General features: G+C 37.2%; 1 protein-coding gene across 1 annotated transcript in view; it reads right to left on the reverse strand.

Annotated features, from left to right (window-relative positions):
- Positions 1-3,439: 3,439 nt before the first annotated feature.
- IL31RA (interleukin 31 receptor A) overlaps positions 3,440-25,820 on the reverse strand; it is a 30,759-nt gene continuing 8,378 nt past the window's right edge. The window contains exons 6-18 of the mRNA XM_065739861.1: positions 24,986-25,106; positions 22,393-22,577; positions 20,368-20,519; positions 18,970-19,135; positions 16,285-16,367; positions 15,241-15,457; positions 13,745-13,927; positions 11,319-11,420; positions 10,110-10,256; positions 7,517-7,657; positions 6,182-6,275; positions 4,664-4,742; positions 3,440-4,130 (exon numbers count right to left, since the gene is read on the reverse strand). Of these exons, the coding sequence (XP_065595933.1) occupies positions 3,507-4,130; positions 4,664-4,742; positions 6,182-6,275; positions 7,517-7,657; positions 10,110-10,256; positions 11,319-11,420; positions 13,745-13,927; positions 15,241-15,457; positions 16,285-16,367; positions 18,970-19,135; positions 20,368-20,519; positions 22,393-22,577; positions 24,986-25,106 (2,294 nt within the window). The 3' untranslated portion in view covers positions 3,440-3,506. The remainder of the gene's footprint in view (positions 4,131-4,663; positions 4,743-6,181; positions 6,276-7,516; positions 7,658-10,109; positions 10,257-11,318; positions 11,421-13,744; positions 13,928-15,240; positions 15,458-16,284; positions 16,368-18,969; positions 19,136-20,367; positions 20,520-22,392; positions 22,578-24,985; positions 25,107-25,820) is intronic.

The following is a 25,820-nucleotide window of genomic DNA, read 5'->3' on the forward strand; positions in this document are numbered from 1 at the left end:
AAGTTTCCCACACAGAGCCTTATTCAGAAGTTATCAGACTGGGGCACACGACACGTTCACAAAATCAGACCCTGGGATTGAGAATGGCGTTACAAAGTGAACACACAAATGCCTTTCTGTTGGCTCCACTTACAGGTACCATCTCTGTGTGCGGGACAGGACAACCCACACAAAGCAACTGCTTCAGGCATGCTCTTTAAGATGAGGTAGCCCCTATTTTCTGATGCACATCAAATAGCCATAAGACAAGCTCATCGCAGGAGCTTATTCCAACCACTGTATTCACTCTTCCTTCTGGGCTTACTCTCTCTTGCTAAGAGGCAGAAGATGCTGCTGTGGACAACTACCTGAGCTTACAGTCGCTGCATATCCTTGTGGGCTCTGCTCGTACACACAGCAAGGACATGCCCCACTTCCTGCTATTAACAGTGAATCAGGATGAGTCAAAGTGAGCCTCTCACTGCACAAAACTGGAAACCAGAGCAGAGCCACCCAGAACACCAGCATAGCACAATTATGCATTTCGTGCTGATCAAAATCAATTTTACACAGCCTCAAATCATGCACATGTTATATAAGCTCTACGTGTTACATATTAAGTTAAGACTTAGCAGAGTATCTTAGCTGACTCTTTCAGAATAGCTGCTAGCAAAGCATACAGCTATTAAATGAGTTTTCACAGATTGCCTCTCACAGTAATGAGCAGACATTTGCTATCGAGACATTGTTTTGTGCGTGTGACTACCAAGACTGTTTGCTACAAAAACATTAGGCTGTTAAATCTTCAGTATTTTGTACTTTGGTGTCTTGGCTGGCAAGGTTAAAATGTTAATGCTTGAAGCCCCCTGGCTGTCAAAACAGAGCCCTGTTGCTCAAATCCGTCAAGGGAGATTTCAGAATTACTTAAAATCTCAGATTTCTTTGAACTAGAGTTTCAAGTTTAGCCCATTATCTTCTTCTGTGATATTTCTAATCTTTGGCAGCATAAGACCAAAGGATTTGGTAACAGCAAAGGCTACCAGCTGAAACCCTTTGCTCTCATGACCACAACATGCATGCACACAGCACAGTACAAGCTGCAGGCTGCACGGTCCAGCTCCTCCCAGCCTTACAGAGCACCACTTGGGTATATTTCAAACAGCCAACCATCACTGCCCTAAGATCTTTACTTGCAAATGCCTGCTCAGCTTAACCATGAGAGTCTCCTTCCCGACTGCAGCTGCAATCACCAAGCATTTAAAGTGATTATCTTATTACTGACCATAGTAATTATCTGTGTGATAGAAGCACTGGAAGGTAACATCTGCACTGCCATTGTAGTTCAGTATTTCAGCCTGCCTGTGCCTCAAGCTTATCAATCATCCATACTGCTGAAGTGTATTGCACTCAGCAGAGAACAAGTCCATTACTTTCCCATATGGGAAGTGCAGATGTGCTGACAGAAGCGAGGAAGACAGCCTTGGGCACAGTCCTCCTCCTCCTCCCAGCACCACATGCTCAAGTCAAGGCACATTCTGAAACAAGAAGCTTCAACTGAACAGCAAAGAACATCAAAGCAACAAATACAGCAAACACAGATTAGTATTTCAGGTCAAAGGCCAGGATCTTGTGGGATTTGAGGCAAGACTCCATGCATATTATAAAACAGAAGATCCCAGCTTGCAATCTCATCCGTGCTGATGAACAAGGGTAATCAGCAGTATAAATGACTTCAGCGTTCTTATACAAACCTGTTCAGTAAAAACAGGCAAACATGCAAAAAGTGTGGTATCTCTCTACATCTTCCTGTAAAGTCTGAAACTGTTACAACCATTAGGAAATAAATGGAAAAAAAAAGTTTCCACACAAGTAATTCCCAATGAGCTGTACCTACAAGAAGCCTGTAACACAATCAAGTTGCAAATGGTGGTAAGGTCTCATGTCCTTCCTGCCTGCCCTGAGAGATAGCATCAGCAGGGTGGGTCACATCCAGAACACATTTGACACTGTTAAAGCTATATACAAACACAAGGACGACAGGATTTCCATACAAAAAAAAAAAAAAGGAAAACAAATGGAAGCAGGATTGTTGTGACTGTGCAAAGGTGACATGAACCCATCTGCTGAGCCAGAAACAAAAGCTGTGAGTCCCTTGCATACACTGTGCTCAGATTAAGGCTCCAACACATGCAAGCATTTACTTCTGCTAAGGAGATAAACTCGAAAGGAAAATTCAGCTCTTCTAAACATGTTCCCACTCATAATCAGAAGTTGAAACATCAATCTCAAGAAGTCATCATCTCAAAGAGAGATATCTGTTTGTAACAAATTCATTTTTCAGGAATATTAAAAGATAACATAGTATTTGTAAGGAAACATACTGTGGCAAGAGAAAGACTAAGTAGCAGGAGCCAGAGCAGTTCCTTTCCCAATGCATCCACCCCAGCTGTTCAGCAGCAACCACACCATCTGTGGAGGTGCATCCACAGAAATGGTTCCCTCTCTCCCATGCATTCAACAATAGTGCATTTTTTTTCCTTCTTATTTAGGGATTTTGTTTTAATGGACATAACTATCATAGGTTATGTAATGTGAGAATTTTGTCTATAATAGGTTAATCTGTTAAAATCTGGGGGATTTCAATTTTAACTTGAAATTCTAGGAAGTTAAATGTTAACTCTAAAAGACTGAATGTTTAATTTAGCTATCTATCTATATTATATATATATATATATACTTTTTTTCAGTTCAAAATAGCACAACTTCAATTGAGAAGAACAGTTTTAAAATAGGAGAAATTAAAGGAACAGTAGCAAGAAGGTAAAAAGGTATCCTGCAGTAAACAGTTAAAGAAAGCAGCACTGAAAGAACACAAAATACAGAGAATGACTGAAAATGAGAGAAAGGGAAGGAAGCAAGAAGCCAACACAAACCTCCCTTTTCCAAAATGCAGACAGGTCACTAGCATGCAGATAACATATCCTCTCATTAAAGTTATGGCAACTATGAGCCAAAGTGCTGATTCAAGAGTCAGGATGCACAAAGATGATTACCAACTACCTGTGAGATGGGAAAACAGTACACATATAAAATAAGCAAGGGGGAAAATAGCAAAGTTGTTCTACTTCTCATAACTTAAGGAAATATTTGGCAGATGTTGGCTCTGTTCAAGTTCATGCCCCAAAAGCACTCAACCATCTGAATTGGGTGCCCAGGGGGAAAGCAGCAAGTTATTTGCACTGCTTGATTTTCCTCACAGGGAGAATCAAAATGAAGAACTACAAAAAGCTACATCCTTCGCCTTACTACTAACACATTTCTGTGGTTTAAAAAAAAAAAAGAATAAAATAAAATAAAATCCCCCGCAACTCTGAAAGTGAAGTTTCACAGAAATAAACTCAGTACACTAACTACTTCACACCCATTCGAAGGAATGGGATAACTTCATCCATAGTAACCCAGAAACATGGGGAAAATATAGAAACAGAACTAACAGGTTGGGACTTTACAATGATTTCTTCCCCCTTCTAATGAGCTGTTGCCAGTCCAACCATGTCCAATGTTATATAGGATTGTCCTACAACATTTTGTTGAAGTCCAGGTAAAACAGTTTCCTGGCTTATGGGTTCATTCCTGCTGTGCTCTGGCAAGTTCTCATTAACAAGAAATTCTCTTGTTTTAACAGAATTTCTAAGGTATGGATTGAACAGGTTCTTTTCACTGAAATCTTCTATGTTTAAAACTTCATGATCGTTTTCTTCATTTTTAATTGAGATCTGTTGGGAATCACATAAATCATCTTCCAGCATTCCTATAGGTTCGATTTTCTCGGCTGGTATCAAAGCTGAATGTATCTGACTTCTGAAATCTTGATCAGTGATTAAGTAGGGCATAGATGGTGAAAGGTGCTTAGCAACTTCCTGTTCTTCATTATTCAGTATTTTTTTATCACTATTTAGCAGAGATGTTTTGTATTCAGAGATATTCTGTACCTCATCTATATTAATCTCAGTACTTCCAGAAACACATTTTTCACAATTCATTAGTAGTGATCCTTCACGTTCTTCAGGAAAACAATCTTCCAACACACTTATGTTTTCCAGGCCTCTGGTTTTATCCTCACACGCCACTCCCTTTGGAAAAGAATTACTCTGTCAGTATAAAGACATCAATTTGAAAGTTATATAAAGATAGATAAATTATCAGAAGACTCTTTAATATATGGAATATTGCCAGTTAAAGTGCATTCTGGTGCATGCAGTTAAATGGGAATGAGTATTTAAAAAAAAAGGCAACATTGTTCTGTCCATTTGCTAAATACTTCCATTTCATGGTCAGAATGAACCTGTGCTGCTTCCATCTGCTCCACTCTAACCAGCTAGTTTTATGGACAAAATTTTAAATTCATAGGTTACACTTCCTACAGAATCTTGATCAACCCCATTCAAGTAAGTATAAAAACATCAGTAAGGATATATGTAAGCAATGGAAAAGATGGAAATACTAGTACAGTAACAGCTCTGGATTATCAACTTTGATTATTCGCTGCACTACATTTTATGTGGGGAAAATATCCAGATGTGGAGATTTGAGTCAGAGGTTATAGTTAGCAAACAACTGTCACAAGTACTTGACTTCTGCCCATTTGATCCCCCCTTTTAATAAAAAAACCCACATCTGTTACCGTAGATGCATCAAGAGGCCACTGCACTGCAATGCTCTCTGCAGGATTGGGTATATCAGGCCAGCAGACCTTTTTAAACCTGTTATTGAGAAAGGATGTTTAGTCAAATGTTGAAAAAAATAGGCTTTTAAAAATCTTGTTTTGCAGAGGCATTGCAGAATTAAAGCACAGCAGTCAATTTTCTGATTATATAATACACTATAAGTAACAGCATGTAAAGATAAGGCCACATACAAAAACTGCTGTGGTTATGTTTCTGGTAGTTCTTCAGAAAAAAATGCAAAATCAAGTAAACTTCACTCTACTGAAAGTGTCCAAAGCAGTATACCACACAAAAGCAGCACTGAGTTCTTATTTTAACAGCAGATGAACAACTCTAAGTAAAGCAGCAGCTTATAGTCCTCCCATGGAATAGCAGACAGGAAACAAAATTGTTTATATTATTGTTTATATTACAAAACTGTCATATTATGTTTAAGTGAATCAGAAGTTGGACAGAGCTTGACTTTTCACATCACAACTTGATGCACACAAGAATATGAATGCTAAACTACATCTGAAAGCATTCCCTGGGATCAGAATACAGTTTTTTTCTTTTACAAAAAATCAGAATAAACAATACAGATGAAGACATGATTTTCAACAGTTTCACACTTAGCACATCACCTGTTTTTATATCTGTATACTTGGTTTATATCAACATGTATCTTTTTAGAAGTTTTTCATAGCTCAGAGCCTCCTAGATATTACTGTTAAGCTTATTGTTAAGCTCTGTCCAAACAACCAGTCATTCTTCAGGCTAAAAAAAAAATACGTTTTTAACCTTAGCAAATCCTTACAGCCATCTCTGGGATACCGTAGCATCCCAGACTTCTGAGGAATCCAAAATCTGGCTGGGGACATCCCTGACACTGTCAGGGATAAAAGAACTACAGATCATATAGAGATGGATTCAAATTAATGAATCAAGCATAGAAGTGCTTTCACATGACAAATGGCTTTAGTTGATTTACAATGCAACAAAAGTGCATAAAACAAACTAACGTAATACTAGTGTAGCTAAGATCGGCAATACAGCTTATGTGAAGTGCATTCTAGTAGAGTGCTTGCAGACTTCATATACTAAGAGTGTTTGGGAAACTTTATTTTAGCTTTATTTGCCATTATTATTTCAACATCTGAATTAAATTATGCTTTTCTCACTTGATAGACCACATAACGGTAACCAGCATGTAACATTTTCCATAAATCGATAGGGTTCTAAATCCATCTCTTTCTTTTTAGCTGCATTTTCTGAAGCTAATATTCACTTTTGGTCTATAGCATATTAACTGTGGTTAAAAGATAATCTGTATGCTTAGTTATTTATTACTCCATCTGCCAGCTATACTTTCCTAATTTGACACTGATATGAAAACCAACACAGAAGTGTTTTGAAAATTAAAAAAAAAAATTCTTTTTTATAATTTAAAATACATTGACTGGATTCAGTTTTTACAAGGTGAAAAATGTACTTACAAGTGTTTTTTCAAAATGCACGTTATCCAAAGGCCCAACAGAAACAACATGCTTAATCCAACTGGTATAGCAATGAAAATAACATCTTCTTTATCTTCAGAGGTAAAAGAAAAAAAAAAAAAGAAAAACAGATGGTTATCATTTCTTCCTGTACTTCAGTAAGACAGCTGATTTTCCACAAAGTCACCTAATCAGTAGCATTGTAAAGACCTTTGCCAAAATTAATCAAAATTAATCAGAATACTGAATAGCATTCTTCCTCTAAATAGACCAAAAAAAAAAAAAAAAACCAGCATCACACAGTAATCCAGACTGGAATAGACACCTCCAGCTCACCCTGTCCAACCCTGAAATCAGAATCAGGTTGTTCAGTGTCCTGTGCTACTGCTAACTACTGACTGCCAACCAGAATGAAAAGCCTAATATCCTTATAGGTACTTGTTATTTTCAAGTTGCCTAAAGCCACTATATAGTGACACTGCTACTTGTTACTACTGAATAATTTTTACAATGCCAGAAATAGGTTTTAAGTATTCTTGAAATATAGTTTTTCTCATGACTGAAACATACCATACAGATTTCTGAGCTAGCTTCCAAGTACCTACCAGAGGTATGTACAGATAGTAACAGAGATCAGACTTCAACAGAGCCTATCCTATCTTCTATGTGAGTGGCAAACTAATAGAAGAATTTACAGGCAAGAAATAAGATTAGCTTCACTTCTCATATCCTGTTTAAGGGCACCTAATGTACTTTCTCATATTTCAGTTCACACACACACATATATATGTTTCACTGTGACACTATGCAACAATCTGTATGCATATACACACACCCATTTATATAAAAATGTACACACACACACATATGTATGGAAAAAAATCCTCCAGAAGTAGAAAAGAGATAGCATCTGATATTCTGCCTGTAATCCCTACAGTAAAAATGCTTACTCATTACACAGCCATTCTTAACCTAGTAACTTGGATGGAAATATCTACTTTCTGATCAACTGTAAAGGCACTCTATCCTATAACTGATGGCATATAAATAACATGTTGGTGCCACAAAAATTTACAGTATTCTACAGCTTTATTGACACCAAAAAATAAAAAAAGCACATGGTGTTTTGACTTCTTATCTTGAAGTCTGTAAAGGCTTCCAGTGAGATCCAGTTAAATTCAGATCATTCGTTAAATTCAGCTGTTGATCATTCTTGCTTGCTTTGTTTAATATCCATTAAAAAACTACTTAAAGATCCAAATGAAAAGAACCCTGTATTTATTACCTCCCAAATTGCTTTCAAAATAGCAGTAACTAACCTTGAAAACTACTTACTGAATTTCAAAGTCTTGAATGTTTTTGGCTCTCCATTGGTTCCACCAGCTCTGTTGCTTGCCATGATATAGACAGTGTATTGTGTATTAGCCTGTAAAGACTTCAGCGTGTATTGTAGAACATCAGAGTTCACAGTTTCATCTTTTAAGGAAAAGATTTATGTCAGTAAACATGCAAAACAGCATTACATCAGAAGACTGAGAACTCCTTTATCATCTTACAAAGATAAATCACAGAGCTTTAAAGACAACTTGAAATACAAAGCAACCCCATCAGTCCTTTGAGATAGAACAAGCAATGCTTATTGATGCTGCTTAACTGCTTAAGGCAAAAAATAAAGTAAAAAATAAAGTATAACTTTTGTTAAATTTAATACTTTATTTTATCACAAAAAGTGCTGTGAGAATTTTATTTCCATAAGCTCTGGAATCCAAGCTAAGAATTAAAAGTTAAAACAGCTGATAAAATACGTGTTTCTGCAGCTCATCAAATTTGACTATGTCCCTAACAATGCAGCTAGACACTGATCATCCAAAAAAATGCCATCTACCAGCCTTGGATACCACCACCCCCAATAAAATCAGAGGGAAGTTAGCAAAAAGCAACAGACTTTTTTCCCCCGTCTACTACTGGAATCAATATGGGTATGTTTTACCTCAGAAATGATTTAGACAATGCACATATCATAACATTCTATGTCTACGGAACGACAAAGAATATGTTCATAATATGAAACTAAAACATTTTCTGGTGAATTTAGTCTAAGCCAGTATATTGTTACTCAGTTAAATTAAGAACCACTGAAGAAACAGATACATTGCAACATACCCTGAGAACAAAGAAAGTTTCCCCTAAATCAAGATGGGGAAAATGAGGTTCAGGAGTTAAAAGGCCATCAGAGAAATCACCCTGGCACAAACCCAGAGTTCTATTCTTGGATGTGACAAACAGATGTGACAACAGAAAAGCCTAAGAAACCAACAGTAGAGCTGGGTTTTACCTTTTAAAACTAACTTCCATGAGCTGCCATTTAAATCTGTTTTTCTTAAGAAACTAATCTGAATCCCTACAATAGACATGGTCTGTTTCACACGAGAGGCTTTATGATGTCTTACACAATATGCTTTGGTTAAGGCTGCATGTGGGAGAACGACCACACATAAAACATACAGGAACTAATACGGCATAACTCACTCAGATACTAATGTGGCAAGAAGGATTGTATGTGTAAGGCTCAATCTGACAGAAACTGTCACAGCTTCTTCTTTCTAATTTACTACTTGTCTACAACACTTCTGCCTTGGCTTTGAACTAGTTATCCCAAAGCAATTGAAGACATGCCAAGATTTATGAGTTTGATAATAATAATTTTATAAATAAATAAAAACAATAAATAATTTTTTATTGTTTAAAAAAAAATTTGTTAGGTATCTGCTAACAGCAATGTCTAAAACAAAGAAGGAAAAGAACCACTTATAAAATATTGAGTGATACAACTGTACTCTCAATAAACTATACAGGAAGAAGAACATTAAGTGATAGAAGCACATAATCTCATATAAGATTCTACAGAAATTACTGGTATAAGTCCTGAATAGACAGAACTATGTAGATAATTTGCATGGATACTATTGGAATATAATAAAAAAGTTTTGCTGGCAGCCTGCAGAGCAGGGAAGCTGTATCAACCATGGAACATTGAGCACATTTGAATAAATTAATCTAAAAAACTACGTCCAAAGAAACAATTTCTTGGCAGCTTATTTTAGCTTTGTGATTATCATTTACTATTTTGCTTTTATCACAAAAATAGCTTTAATAGGAAATTTCCACTATACTGATCCAGAAGCTGTGTGCTTGGGAAAGGCATCCATCCAAGGACATGCATGGAACTTACAAACTCACTGAAGTCTCATGAACTTCAAATTCATGAATTTGCACAGGGTCTATGCCTCATTAATGTATTCTGTCTGCACTTTATCTACTCAATCTTTGTTGTGATTTCTTTCAACTGACTTCAAATATGTCATCACAGAGACATGTAAAGATGAAGAAAGACTAGTACTTATGCAAGAGTAGAAAACTACAAGTAAATGGCAAGAAACAGTTTCTGATTTGGTATAAACCTGCAAAAAAAAATTTATTGACTAAAATTGATAAATTTGACTGAATTTAATACTGAGGTCCACCACATTTGCACCCCTCAATCAAGCACAAAGGACAATATGGTTAATGCCCCTGGATGTACCACCAAGGGTAAATGTTGTCAGTAAAAAAAACCAAAAAAAAAAAAAAAAAAAAAAAACAATAATTACAAATGATTAACATCAAGCAATGCTATACAAAATAAGTTCAAAACAGATAAAGAAAAAGAGCAAGACTACACATACAGTACTAAAGCAAGGAATGTTCACTAGCATCATTCTTCATTTCATTCAAATCTGAAAAAAAATCCCTAACCTTTATGTAAGCCATATTTAGTATCAGTATTTTCAAACATACTTATGACATACAAGAACAAAGTATGCTATTAATTACAGAAAGCAGATTGTCATAACCTAGTCAAAAGCTCTGATGTTTGATGTATACTTACTCAATTCTTTTCCACCTTCAGGTTTATAAAATATTGTGTAGTTATTGATAAAGCCATTTCTTTTATCCTTTGAAATCTCCTTCCATTTTATTGTAACTTCATTTTTGCCTGGAAAACCTGTATCAGCCACAGGGCCTTCTGATGGCTCTGCATTGAAACATTATAAATTAGAAAAAAAGGAGTTAATTAGTCTGTCATAATCCATGTTACTTCACACATACCAATAACATTAAGTAATGCAAATGTCATATGAGTGCTCTGATATAGCCCATAACTTTTCTCACTCCCTCCAACATGTTGCTTCTTCTGATAACATGTCCCCATGTCTATTTTGATGTTTGCATATTTCTAAGTGTTACTGCATCCATACATCTCAAGACAATATAAAGGTTCTACCCTCACAACATCACAGAGAGGTAACTCAAAACTCTGAAGCAAGTGCTCACTGTGCTTCAGTTTTTACAAAAGTAATCGCTGTAACCATTTAATACTAACACAGCTTTCAAATCCAAGTTCTGCTAGTAAGTGTTACTCTATCACATAGTAGTCCAATACCTTTTTCTAGTAATTAATGTTAAATCCGGCATTGTACTATGTGTGCACACACTTACATAGGTCTATATGCACAAACAAGAGAAAATTTTCTCCAGAAATCTCAAAATTATCAATAAACTACGCTCTTGCAGCTGACTATATAAATTACCATATTCACATTAAACTTCTGCAAATAAAGAAACCTTCACAGACATACATGCAACTTCAGTTTCTGTTCAGCTACAAATGTCACTGCATACCATTTTTTTTCCTATATGCAGGACATCACATACACTATTACAATATAAACCTTAAGAAAAAGTACAATTTTCAAACAATTATTTTATTCTGTGAGTAGAATGTCTCATATATGAGCACAAGTTGTACAGTCAACTGGACCATTAAAATCGAGCCTAAGTATATATCAAAATGTAGCTGCAACAAGTAAGAGAAACCACTTAAGAAAAAAACTGCTTCATATTTGTAGCTGTACTCTTTCCAAGTACTCTGTATACACTACATAAAACTCACAACAAATTAGCAGATTCAAGCAGCACTGTACTTTCTTCACCATCTACTTCTCTCCCTCAGTAATGCCAGTATCAAATTTGACAAATAAAATACTCCCTAATAGAGAGACTACCTTTTCCAACATTACTGGTTTTAAATAAGTACCTTTTTCTTGAACATAAGTTTGTATGGAGTATGGAGCTTCTACCTTATTTCCATAAATAGGATACACTGACATGTTGTAGCATACAAATGATTTGAAGTTTTCTGTAAAGAAAAATATATATATATATATTTGCATAGAATTCTAGACTAAAGATTTATACAAGTGAAGAAAAGTAACTCAGTGTCTTTCCAGATGGACAGCAAATACACATATACAGTTCTGCAAGTGTATTATAGATTTATTATTTGAAGTACTCATTATAACTTTAACACAAAGAATCCTATTTTGTAAGAGCACCGGCATTCTGACTCATTTTTCACAAGAAACAGTTTGAATGAGTAATTATACTTCAGCTTTATAGTTTCCATATATGAAGCCACTTACTCATCTCTAACAATTCAAGATTTTGGCAGAAGTTTTTATTTTCAGATAATCAGTATAAAATGATAATTTCAGAAACATTTTCATTTTCATACACTAGGTTTAATGCTCTGCAGAAAAAAAAGCTTTGTTTTGTGAGCCCCTGCTCTTAACTGTATGTCGATAGCCCAGCTATGCTGACTGCAGACATACCTCCAAGCAACCTGACTCACAGCACAACTGTACAAGTGAATTCTCTGCACTGGACTTCTATATGCTTCAAAACATAGTTCAAGCCTTGGGAAATTATGCTTCCAACTCTGAATAACCTGGTAGCCAAGTAATCAGCAGGATGCACCTCTCTACTTAAAATAACTCATCAACTCAGAGACGACTCATTCGTGGTTTCATGAGAAGCTTAAGGAGCTTCCTGTACCACTCCTTCTCAAACTCAGCAAGTATAATCCCGTAGGCAGATCCACATATTATATCAGCTTTCCACTGCTTTTTCAGTCCCTTACATTCGTCACAGCCCAGTACAAATTAGGATGGCCCATATGTTGTCTGTAAAATAATTCTGCAGATGACAGAATCTGGCCTGAACAGACAAATTACACTGCATTTCTAGTGTCACTTATGCTTAGGGTAACCAAAAATGTCCCAGTTACACTCAGGAGGAAGTTGTTTTTTCAATTAAGATCACCTATAATTATCATTTCTTTCTTGTAATAATTTGTTGGAATAGCGTGAGAGTCAAGACTCAAGTCAGTGTGCAATAAAATGCTCTTCAACTTTATTTTGTGGAGATTGTTGTTTAATTTGTTTCACAACAGCAAAAACTATTTAAATCAGCATTGTCTGTGCCAGTAAGATACAATTCAGCAGCAAGGTAAGTACTCATTAACAAACCAGGTGTTGCTTTTTACTTTATAAAAATGAAGTGTACTTGCTTCCTGAAAACTTTAGAAATTCTTCCTCCTCGATACAGGATTCACAAAAACCTTAATACAAACAAAATCAACTTTCGAATTTATTAAATTTAAGTTCACTAATGGAGAACTACAGAAATAGAAATCCAAAAATCTCAATCAATTATATAACATATACAAATTCAAACTTTTTGACAACTGCTCCTGAGCTTGTAAAACAAAAACAAAGGGAAGGTGGATTTCATTAGCTCCAGACAACATGCAAAAGATACTCACTCTGGTACCAGCATTCACAGTTTTGCCTTTTTACATATCTTATGGACACACACAGTGGAGATTATAAAAACACAGCCAAACTGTTACTATTTTGAAAATTTATCACTTAAAAAAAAAGTCACTGCTTACAAGAAAATGGTGAGCAGTTTCTCACCTATTTGTCAGTACATCATAAGGCCACTGAAACCTCTGAGGAATACCTTATGCCATAATACAAAGGTGATTACAAGATACTTAAGACAGCGTAGAAAACTATAGACCACAGCCGGAACCAGTAACTGAGCACCTGGTGAAGGAACATAGCCAGCCCTGGGAGCACGAGTGGAAGTTGTGTAACTGGAAGGGGTGGATCTTGGCTCCATCCCTCACTAATTTCATTCAAGGGCTGGCAGCTGCAAGGGAAACATCTCTACTTGGAGACCGTCTCCTGCAGAGTGGCTGGTGATTCTCAGAAAGGGGTAAGCAATGCCTACTTCATTAGTGGACTGTGACTGCTACCTTTCTTGAGTTTGAAGCAGCTATATCTTCTGCCACCTATCCTTACTAACAGGATGACCAATCACTCCATTTGCTTATTTTAAAGTAAAATTCTCCTGTTAACTCTATCTAAAAGAGAATTAAAGATGTTTTGGTCTTAACATCCTTGGAAAAAAAAATCAAGGAAAATACAGACATAAAAGGGATCAACTTGATATAAAACAGAACAATAATGTCATTGTTAGTTACAAAACAGCTGCTTGCAAATTCAATCTCATTTGCTCTTTTTGGTCTACGCACAAATAAATACACATAAGTATCTATGTGAACATATAACCACACATGCGTACAATATTACAGCTGTAACTTGTAGATTAACATACTTTTGTTAGCTTTCCACTTCGTAGAGTTTGATATATACTGCCATGATCTACTAAAAGGATCTGTCTCCATTTCCTCATACCACTCAGCTACATACTCAGTCACCTCTGGATCAGAGACTGTCCATTCCAGAATGATTTCTTCCTCTGTTGTAAAGGTTCTCACTGCTTCAATAATTTGAGAAGCTAAAAATGTAACAGAATGTCATCAATTTTATCTTCGTAACAGCTGCAGCAAGAGAACAATTCAGTCATAGTAAGCTGAGGTTGCTTCTTTTGACGTATAAGGCTTAGCCAAGGTTAAGAAAAAGTGACTTTACAACTATATTCATACACACATGCTGTCTTCAAAGAAAGCATATAAGTTCTGTAACAATAAAAAAAAGAGGAAGGGACCAATAAAATAATCAAGACGATAGGTAAAGAGATTTACACAGAATAAGAGACCAGTTTCTCTTACAGAATCTACGTTTCACAGCTTATTGATTATAGGTAGTGCAGATAAACAAGTTTTTGTTGGGTCATCAAATGGGAGTAGGAAAATTAGTCAAGCAAGTCAGCAGGATTGTAAGTAACAGCGAAGCAAATGTAGACTATCAACATGTAGAACAAAATTAATGGAAACCCGACTGAAATTTGCTTTTCTGGATTTAGAGGGGAAAAATAAGACCTGGCAACACAAATTTAAAATAATATGATATAGAAAAAAAAAACCACATCATAGCGTGGTAAAAACAGAAATGTTTACTGAGGAATATGAAAGCAGACAGAGAAGTAGTCTAAGTTTTTCTTATTAGACTGGAATTTAATTGTGTAATTCCAGAGAAGCACTCCTACAACTGAGGTAGAAGTGATTCAACAGTGGGTTTACCTGCAACCTTTCTCCCAAATCACGGGTAGCCAGCAGGATACTGCAATACAAGGCTAACAGAGATATCTGAACTAAGCATAAAAGCCCGAGAACAACGTCCATGGAAATGGGCAGAATGAAGTATATATAAAACAAACATGTTTCTCTCTCCATTTCTGATGACACATCTTAAGGACTGCTAGTAAAGTTGGAATAGCATTGCACACAGTGCAATAATGCCCTGAGGTAACCAGCCTTATGGCCTGGGAGACAGGTGAGATATATAACTTGATACTATGACTTTATTTGTGAGATTCAGGATTTGAACAATAACAAAAGTAATGCAACAGAAATAATAACACATTAGAAGAATGGTCTTTTAACAATGATATGTTAAAACCAAAGTCCCAAGAACAGTTGCCTGCAAAGGAAAGATGGTACTTGACAGCTAAATACAACAATGGAAATGTTGTTTCAGTAAAAATTAACCGACTACACAGTCTTACATAGAACTGTATGTAGAACCATATTATAAGACAAAGGTCCTTAGCACAATTTTGCTTCCACTATAATAGAACTTATACAGATGTTAAGAATATCATTTGCTTGTAATGAGAAAAATATATTGCAATATTAATAAAAATCTTACATTTTTCATCAGTGGATGGAATCCTCAGAATAGCTGCAGGAGAATTTCCAGCAGAATTATAGGCAGTAAGAGATATTATATATGCCTCTTCATTTAAAAGTAAAGTAATTTTCTTATCAGAAGTGAAGTTTGTCATTTGGAGTGCAGCATTATTTTCTGGAAAATACTGTATTTTGTAGCCTAGAATTCTCCCATGGAGTGGAAAGTTGCTTAACAGCTATTAAAAGAATATATTAGTAAGTGTTACACGGTGTTATCTGCATAATCAGAACTATACACTATATTAAAGAGCACTGAATCTCTGTAATTAAAAAATACACATGCTAAAAAAATATGGTGGAGGGTAGTCAGGGGGATGTTTCAGTTACTAGAATCCAAACATATTCTAGCTCAGAAGCAGTCCATCATTTTGCTTCTCAATACAGATTCCTCAGAATATCTCACTACTTCAAAACCTTGGAAACAACTATGTTTTATTCCCAGAAAGATAATAATGATCTTTCCTATGAAATATTTTATAGTGATACACTTTGCTCTAAGACACATTAGGAAATCACAAAAGACAGTAACTCTTAAAAATGTGTATTAAAATTACAAGTGGTCTCATAAAACGGTACCTGAAATCACCAGAAAATGCAAAAATTACACTGCGGCATTAGATGAGAGAAAACTACAACTTAAGCCTAGTCATTTGTTACAGTTATTTCAGTACATAGTCTTTTAGTAAAACTAAACATTTATTAAATTTAAATGTTAATTTAAACACAGCATTGGTAAACTGAATTATTTAAGACCGGCACCAAGGACTTCCAATCAGATTTTCCAGTGATCTGAACAGAATCAAACTCTCTTTTTCTCTATTTACTACAAAGCTCTATTAATCTACCCCTCACGTAACCAAGGCCATTTCACTTCTGATTTAGTTCAGTGAAGGTGTTTTTGTTGGTGTGTTTTTCTGATGACAACAAAACCACCACTAAAATACTCCAATGGATGAAGTGCAGGAAACCAATACAACTATCAATTCACAAGAAATTTATTTACCTTCCACATAAGATATACAGATCTGTTTCCAGCTGGGTGTGAAGACTCAATCACTCTCCACAAATCCACTTTTTCTGAGGGAGCTATTAGAAACAACAACAAAAATCTGAACCTGTTGTTATAAGTGAACAAAGGGATGCCTCATACTATATGACATTGTGCTCAGCAAAAATTCTGGGGAGTAAACAAAGGGGTGGATGCTCAGAACAATGGCATTTGGTTTGAAATAAGGAAGAAATAAAACTATTAGACAGTGTCCAATGGATGATTACAAAGATGGAGAAGGGTCTAGAGGAGATATGAGAAGCAGCTATGGCCTGTGGGCTTGTTCCTCCCAGAGCAGAGGAGCTGAGCAGAGGCCTTATGAGGCCTTATGAGCAGCTGCAGCTCCTCACAGGGAGCCAAAGGGCAGCTCTGAGCTCTGCTCTCCAGGGACAGTGATAGGAACAGCATAGAGCTGCATCAAGGAAGGGTCAAGTTTGGTGTCAGGAAAACATTCTTCACAAGAAGGTGGCCAGGCTCTGGATAGAGTCCTCAGGTCATGGTCCTAGGCTACTGGATTTGAAGGAGCATTTGGACAGTGCTCCAAGATTTAGGATCTGGGTGGTCATGTGTGGGACCAGGAGTTGGATTCAACTGTCTTTTGTGAAGGACCAACAAAAAACACTTCCTGACTATCTGGGGTATGCTTGGTACATCTCAAACACTTGCAGTACGGGGCTGCTGATATGACAACAAACCAAAGGCTGACAACAACAAAGGATGGGAACTTATTCTCACACAGGACAGCTTTACTTCACTGACAAACTGGCCTATATTTCCCACAATAATGTCTTTGCTACAGACTTATTTTAGACAAATTTGTCATCATAAACTCATACACTCACTTGTTTAGAACCTTGGGGCATTACACCAGCAAACCTAGCATGTGTATAAGAATGCCTGATGTGCTCCGTGTTGTCATCTTCATGGTCATCATTGCTATTTTGAAGTCCCAGACTGCAACCTCCTGGCAAGTGTTCAGCCACTCCCCACCTCCTGCATCCCTTTTCTGTTGCCAGCACAAAAAAGACCTTCAAAACAGACTGGTGATCAGACTTATCCTGTCTGTCTCTCTGTAGCTCTCATTCTTTCTCCACTTTCCTCTGTTTTCACTCTTATTCTTTTAGAGAATTATCTCCCTTGCTCTATCTACTACACCCTATGTACTCTACTATCTCTACTATCTCCCTTGCTCTGCTTTAGTAGTTAATGGAGTTAAGTCCAGCTGGCGTCCTGTTACGAGTGGTGTCCCCCAAGGGTCAGTTCTGGGGCCTATCTTGTTTAATATCTTTACTGATGACCTAGATGAGGGAATTGAGTGTACCCTCAGAAAGTTTGCAGATGACACCAAGTTGGGAGGATGTGTCAATCTGCCTGAGGGTAGGGAGGCCCTGCAGAGGGATCTGGATAAGCTGAACAGCTGGGCTGAGCTCAATGGGATGAGGTTCAATAAGGCCAAGTGCTGGGTCCTGTACTTTAGCCATAATAACCCTATGCAATGCTATAGGCTTGGGGCAGAATGGCTTGAAGAATGCATAGAGGAAAAGGACCTGGGGGTGTTGGTTGATGCTCGGCTTAACATGAGCCGGCAGTGTGCCCAGGTGGCCAAGAAGGCCAACGGCATCCTGGCCTGTATTAGAAATAGTGTAGCCAGCAGGAGCAGGGAGGTGATCATCCCCCTGTACTCAGCTCTTGTGCGGCCGCACCTCGAGTACTGTGTTCAGTTTTGGGCCCCTCACTACAAGAAGGACATTGAGGCCCTGGAGCGTGTTCAGAGAAGGGCAACAAAACTGGTGAGGGGTCTGGAGCACAAGTCTTCTGAGGAGCGGCTGAGGGAGCTGGGATTGTTTAGTCTGGAGAAGAGGAGGCTCAGAGGAGACCTTATTGCACTCTACCACTTCCTGAAGGGGGGTTGTGGTGAGGAGGGGGTGGGCCTCTTCTCCCTGATAAATAATGACAGGACGAGAGGGAATGGCCACAAGTTGCGCCGGGGAAGATTTAGATTAGACCTGAGGAAACATTTTGTCTCTGAAAGAGTGGTCAGGCACTGGAATGGCCTGCCTAGGGAGGTGGTTGAGGCACCATCCCTAGCGCTGTTCAAGAAGCGTTTAGATGAGGTGCTAAGGGATTTGATTTAGTAGTTCAGTGGGTAGGGATAGTGATAGGAGGATGGTTGGACTAGATGATCTTGTAGGTCCTTTCCAACCTTACGAACCTATGAACCTACAGAATAAGCAAGTGGGGAGCCATGTGGTGCTTAGCTGCCTACCAGGGTTAAACCACGTCATCTTGTTTTACAAATGGCAATTTAATTTTCTTACTATTAGTCATTTTATTGTACATTATTGCTAAACTATATTTATTTCACTATCCAATTTCACACATTCATTCTCCACGTACCCTCTTTAATACTTTCTCCCTTCCCATCTTTCTGTTCAGCTATTTCCTTCCCACGTTGTTTGTATTTAAATTACAATTCAAACATTTTCCTCTCCTTTTCTGTCTTGCAGTTCTCCTTCTTCTGTATTTAAAGTACACATTAGTACTGGTTAGATAGCGGAATTATAAACTGAAAATAGTTTTATTAACTCATAGTGCTCCGAAGTATACTCTCAAAAAAACCACACCATATAGTTGGCCTACCTTCCTCTTCTGTGCTTGCTTTTTCCTCTCTACACCATTCACTCCAGAGTTTTGATTCAACACTGATACATCGAACAGCAACCAAATACTCTGTAGAGTCCCACAGACCTGTGAGATTGTGTGTTGATACCGTCTCTTCAGAAGCCACGATAACTGTGTCAATTTTCTGAAATTGATGTGTGAACAAAATGGTTAGCTATAAAACTGGATGCAGACACATGGCCCAATTTTAAAATACAGTGAAGTTTTGACCTTTCACACCTCTCCTTTAAAACTCACAATCACTTGGTTTTTATTTCTTTTTTTCTGTGTGGTTTCTTCATTCTTCCTACAAAACTCTGGTGTCTGAGAAACTTGAGCCTAAAGTAGATTGAGGTTGACTGACATGCAACTTGAACCACATGCAGCTCCCAAGCAGTTCTAGGGCAGCTGTGTTGGTTGAGATTGTGCAGGGTAGCTTTAGTTCCTAACAGCTGGGAAGCAACTGAGTATTGCTAAAGCCAAATACCACCATATTACCCTGGATGTAGATGGAAACATCCTTAAAGAGACCGTGATCACCTGAACATACTGAACAGATCTTTTAAATAAACTTTTTAACGTGCACTGTACACCAAAACCATTCTGTCCATCAGTTCATTCAGGATATTATATCCTCAGACCAATAGTTAATATGCTTGGCCTGAGAACATCAGGAAGATGCTAATTAAAAAACTTTTTAGCATCAGGAATGTCTATTAAGCTCCAAGAATTTTTATTAATTACTCTGATGATTTTTTTTATTATTCTCTGGCAGTATATGTGTAAAAAATATTTTAATGAACTAAAAAAAACAAGCAACTTGACTAAAACCTTACTAAATTTGGAATGGAAAACAGTAAGACTGTGAATGGAATCATCATTTTCACACTGAGAAGCATTGAAATAAGCCATATGAAATAAGACAAAGTCTAAATAATATTGGTTTTTTTCCTATAACCACCCTTCATTTAAGTGTCAGTCAGAAAGACCCAGAAAAATAACCCATACTTTGATTTACTTGAAAATTAATATATAATTAATCCATCTTAATCTGATTCATCTGTTATGATCAGAAGTAAATGCTGTTTAGATGCAAAACCAAAATAACATATTGACTAATTAGTGTAACAGGCCATTCCCTTCCCTTCCCAGAGATATCAGAAGTACCATACATACCAAAATGTACACTGACCAAAAGGAAAATTCAACGTAGACAACAAAACAATGAACTTAATGCATACCTAATTATCCTCCACTACAATAATGAGGCTTTATCATTATTTCTAATTGCTTCTTGTCTTTTTTATAGTTAGCCCTCTATGGGATTATGAAATTAGTCACAAAGCCAGTATTCAAAAGAAAACAAGAGCAGCTTACCGATGAGTTTGAATACAAGTTTCTGTATCGAATCTGGCATTTTACATCTAATAAACGCATACTTTTCTCAGGTATTTTCCAGGTTACTGTAAGCAACTGCTTTATTCCAGCATTTTTTTTTAATGAAAGTATTTCAGGAGGTTGAAATTTCTCTAGAATGGAGAAACAAAAGAAAAGGCTTACATAAATACCAGAACCAGTCTATTTCTGTTCCAAGAAGTTTAACTACTATCCCAGTTACGTTCAATCCAACAGAGAATTCATATGACAGTGTAACACAGATACATATGGGAAGTTATTTATAAGAGACTGTACATGTAAATAAAGCTGACAAATGCACTCTCAAATAGATGTACAGATCTCTCTCTCATCTGTATCAGTGCTGAGTACTACTGGAGTCTCTTCTCAAAGACAGCAGCAGGGAAAATGACAGAAGCTCAGCCGCTAAGGTCAAGTTCTAATTGCAGATGAGGGAAGAATTCTATCACAAAAAACTTCAGGGCAAGAGCAATGTGAAGAAGACAATGGCAAAGGGACAGATAAACACAGAAAAGAGATGACTGACTAAAGGATGTGGAAAGGAACATGGAGGCACAGCAAGCCTGAACACAAGGAATAATGGCACACAAGGCTGAAGAGTTGACAGAGTGCTGCATCAAAAATACACAGTTAAAAGGATTACGCTTGTTTCCTCTGAAACAGCACCGCTAAGCTTCTCATGTTCTTAGTATTGACTGTAGGATAACTGTCTCCTCTTGACATTTCTTTACCACAGCTAAAACTTGTACCTCACGTAACTTCTTGTGTGTTGTGTGTCGTATACCCAGCTGCTTCATGAATGCCTTAAAGTCATTGAGGAGCTGAATCTGACATACAGGATTTGAGCAGAAACATAACATCACCGTAGCTAAGTTGTTTATATTCTACATGATCCAGCTCAGGGAAAGCCCTGTAGCTGGGACTCATCCTAGACTCACCCTTTCCACCAGTGTCTCACACAGAGACACAAAATCCAACACATCCTCTGTAGCCTGTCACACGCATTGGAAAAGAAACTATTTAGAGGGATGTACATTATACAGGAAAGAGTGACTCTACTGAGATCAAAATCTTGAATATCTACACCAGAACAAACAAAAGAGAATACACCATAGTTCAAGAGGGAGCCAAAATAGTACTATTGCTTCTGAGAACTGCAGAAAAGGTGATTTTGTTGACATTTCCAGCCAGAAGGTAGAATAGCAGAATAAACGCGATATTACCATTCATTTTACAGCCAGACACAGCACAACATCATTTAGTGCTACTCATAAATACGAATAGTCACAGCTATTTTAAGCTAGAATTTTAGTAAATTGACTTTATTTGTTGATTTAAAAATGCCTCAGTAATTTGTGACTTACTGCAGACATTAGACAAAATATTGTTGGGGTTAGAAATTCTAGGCATTCTGTATTGTGAACACAAACATATCCTTTTTTTCGTTTTTGTTTTTTTATTTAAGCACCTTTTGATAAAATCAAGAAATTGCTAAAATTTGCTGTCTATTCCTAACAGTTCAAAGAATCTTACATGGGAAGCCAATTAGTTAAAACATAAGAGGAAATTCACAACTAAATTGGGAGCATCTAAACTTCCAGAAAATTGAAAGGAATTAAGCATTTTACTAAATACTAGATGCAGTTAGTTTCAGACGCTTTGCAGTCTTACAGTTTAATCTTCTAGGTAGTCCTGTGCAGAATCATAGGGGTTGGAAGGGATCTCAAGAGAACATCGAGTCCAACTCCCCTGCCAAAGCAGGTAGAGTCAGGACTTGGAATTGATGATCCATTTGTGTCTCTTCCAACTTCAGGTATTTGATGGTTCTATGAATTTTAGCTAGCAACTAAAATGAGACTGTACTTCAAAAGTAAACCAATATAAAACTAACTAAAATTTAACAAATAATTTCAAAACTGATAGACTGAAAATGTTATTTTTCAACATATACTACCTTTTTGTTTTCATTTAACTCTTTTTAATTACCTATTTCTTCCATATTTATAGGAACACAATCTGATGAGGCTTCACCCAAAACATTTTCAGCTTTCACTTGAAAACAGAGGTTATCACCAAACGGAATATTTGGGTAACGAAATGAACATGACTCAGTTTTGCTTTCACAGATGGAGATCTTTGGCTCCTGCATAATTGGACCGTGTACACTCATACTAAAAATTGAAAAACAGGAGAAATAACAGGAGTTATACATTAGAAGATTTTCTTTCAATAACAGTCACTGATTGTTGGGTCAGGATTTAATTACATTTTCAAGGTTGCACAACTTCTTTACCCACAAAAATCTTAGGTGAATCATTTATGCAAACAAATACTGTTCCATAACTGCACTGTTCCTGCATTCAGTCTATATAAACAATAAATAATGCATATGAATAACCCACAGAGATTCAATTAGTAAGAAAACGTTCAAGGAGTAGTACAAAAAGTAAATATTACTTAATTCACATGTTATTATTTTATGGAAGGATCAAAGCAGTGAAATAATCATGCAAATAAGTCCATGTAAGAGCTTTCATAAAAATATACATGCAGATGCAGCTCAAAATGCATATCACGTTGCACAGCTATGAGGAACAAGCTTTCCTGCACTTTTTCAACGCAGTTGAAAGAAAAGCCATATTGTACTACAGTCAATTTATAACAAGGTAACTGAAATTTGACAGATTTTTCCAAAATAACACATAAATAATACGCTGACTTTTGAAAGCATGTGCCTTCAAAATAAGTGGAACAGGATGCAAGTTTAATAAAATTTGATGCATTCTACCTACAGACACAGAAATTCTCTATGGGAGCTGTGTTAAAGACTTCATATTGTGCACTAGTTATGCACATCTTTGGTGTAATTCATGAAATAATAACCTCAAACTGCTTTTTAAGTATTTTTTAAGACACCATAAGCTTGCACTGCTGTAAAAGGTATTACAGACCATTTAGGTTGGAAGTGTCCTTTAAGATCATCTAGATATAACCCTCCTGCCATAGGCATGGACATTTCCCTCTAGACCAGGTTGCTGAAAGTCCCATCCAGCCTAGCACTGAATGCTTCCAGGGAGGAGGCATTCATAACTTTTCTGGGCAACCTGTTCCAGTGTCCCACCACTCTCACAGCAAAGAATTTCTTTCTAATATCTAGTCTATTATCTTCCAGTTTAAAACCATTTCTCCTCATCCTTTTGCTACATGCCCTAATTAAAAAGTCCCTCCTCAGCTCTTCTCTAGGCCCTCTTCAGCTACTGGAAGGCTGTTATAGGGTCTCCTTGGAACCTTCTCTTCTCCAGGCTGAACAGCTCCAACTCTCTGAGCCTGACCTTGTAGGGGAGGTGCTCAAGCCCTCTGATCATTTTCATGGTCCTCCTATGGACCTGTGCCAACACCTCTATGTTGTTCCTGTGTTGGGGACCCCAGGACAGGACACAGTACTCCAGGCTCCAGGTGGGGTCTCACCAGTGCAGCACAGAGTGGCAGAATCACCTCCCTTGACCAGCTGAACACACTTGTCTTGATGCAACCCAGGCTATGATTGGCCTTCTGGGCTGCAAGCACACACTCCTGGCTCACACTGAATCTTTCAGCAACCAAAAACCCCAAATCCTTCTCCTCAGAGCTGCTCTCTAGCCATTCTCCACCGAACCTGTACCAGCACTTGGGAAGAAAGCAAACCTCCCCTTCATGACAGGCACAGATGTTTGTTTCCATCCACACATGCCTGCTTCCTTGTACAAGTGCTTTGTAGTCATATGGAAGACACATATATAAAAATCAACAGTAAGATTTCACCAAAAATAGTTCTGCAGTTCAATTCATTATGTGGATAAAGAATATGCACTGGTCCAGGAAAGAACAGTATTGATACTTTCCTTCAACAGCTGCCACCAGTTTATGGTTTCACATAATCAGCTAAGTTATAAAACACAGTAACACTACAAACAGTAATAAATTTGGAAGTAGCGATAAACCAGAAATAAAGGCGGAAGACAACGTCAAGCCTAAAATGTGATAAAGACTTTTTCCTGTCTTACCATTGTCAAGAGCATTTCAGAAAACTACCCATACCAGCATACTAACTAGAGCTTTGACTAAGTAGGGAAGGAGCAGAACAAGCAGCATTATAAAAAGCAGACTGAGAAGATTGTTTGAGATGCAATCTGTGCTGTCACATCCAAAACAGCTTCTGAGATCTGCTTTGAAACTGATTTCATTATTTTCACAGTAAATTGCGAAAAAGGTTTTAAACAATATTTAAAATTTAACTGAAATTGAATGAAACAAATACTTATGGTCTCATAATGGGGTCATGAAAATACAAGGAAGTGTTGAGACTGTTGGAACATAGGAGACTCCACATAGATATGAGAAAAAGCTTCTTCACAGTGAGGGTAATAGAACACTGCCCAGGGAGGCTGTGGGGTCTCCTTCTCTAGAGACATTCAAAGCACACCTGGACACATTCCTGTCTGACTTGATCTAGGTGTTCCTGCTCCAGCAGGGGGATTGGACAGAGAATGACTAGTGGTCTCACCCCAGCACTCCAGTTCCTGGTATATCCTATACTTACATTTTTCTGTAAAGAGTATAACTTGTTGCAAGATTTGTTTCTCTTCCTGAAGTCCAGCTGCAGGTAAGTCTAATATCAACCTCATAAATGCAAGAAATATTTCTTGGTGTGCCTGGTGGAACTACAATGACAAAGGAAAAAAAAAATCTCATGAAAATAAGCAACTTTAATGTAAAACTTACAGTGTAATCAGCAGGCAGATTACACCAAATCGCTACATTACCTGCATAGAACTTAATTTAATAATTTCTTATTGCCCTCAAAACCCCTCATAAAACCAAAATCACACTCTTTCCCAGCTAAAACTAGGAGATTTACTCCAACTACTTCTCAGAAGCAATTAAGTGGGCCTGAAGGAATTTTTATAGTAACTCCTTAATAAATTTGTATCAAATCAATATGTGCTTTGTTCTGAACCTTGCAAAGCACCTGTAGCTAAATGCCAGTCCAGACAGTAACAGAAACAAAACAGAAACAAAGAAACAAGAAAAATTCAGGAAAAGTGGGCACTCTCTGAAAGACACTTAGCTCCTTCCCACTACCACATATCCTACCAAAACTGCTAACATGAAAAGCCTTCATGACTTCAAACTGCAAAAGATAACTTCCTGGAATATCTATCAATACAGTTCTGAGGAAAAACCCTAATTGCAGACTCCCACTCTTGTGAGCAAGATAGCACAAAGGAATGCAATCTTTATAATCTGAAGCCCTCCACAAAAAAAATGCAACACCCTCTAGATACCTGTGTAAAAGCCAGACTTCTTCACTCCACAGAAGAAATACAAGTTGAAAGGAAGACGAAGATCTCCACTGAAATAAACTAGCTGAAGAG

The sequence above is a fragment of the Cyrtonyx montezumae genome, unplaced genomic scaffold (genome assembly GCF_038088225.1).
Source record: "Cyrtonyx montezumae isolate F1298 unplaced genomic scaffold, pur_monq_1.0 scaffold_25, whole genome shotgun sequence".
NCBI classification, from domain to species: Eukaryota; Metazoa; Chordata; class Aves; order Galliformes; family Odontophoridae; genus Cyrtonyx; species Cyrtonyx montezumae.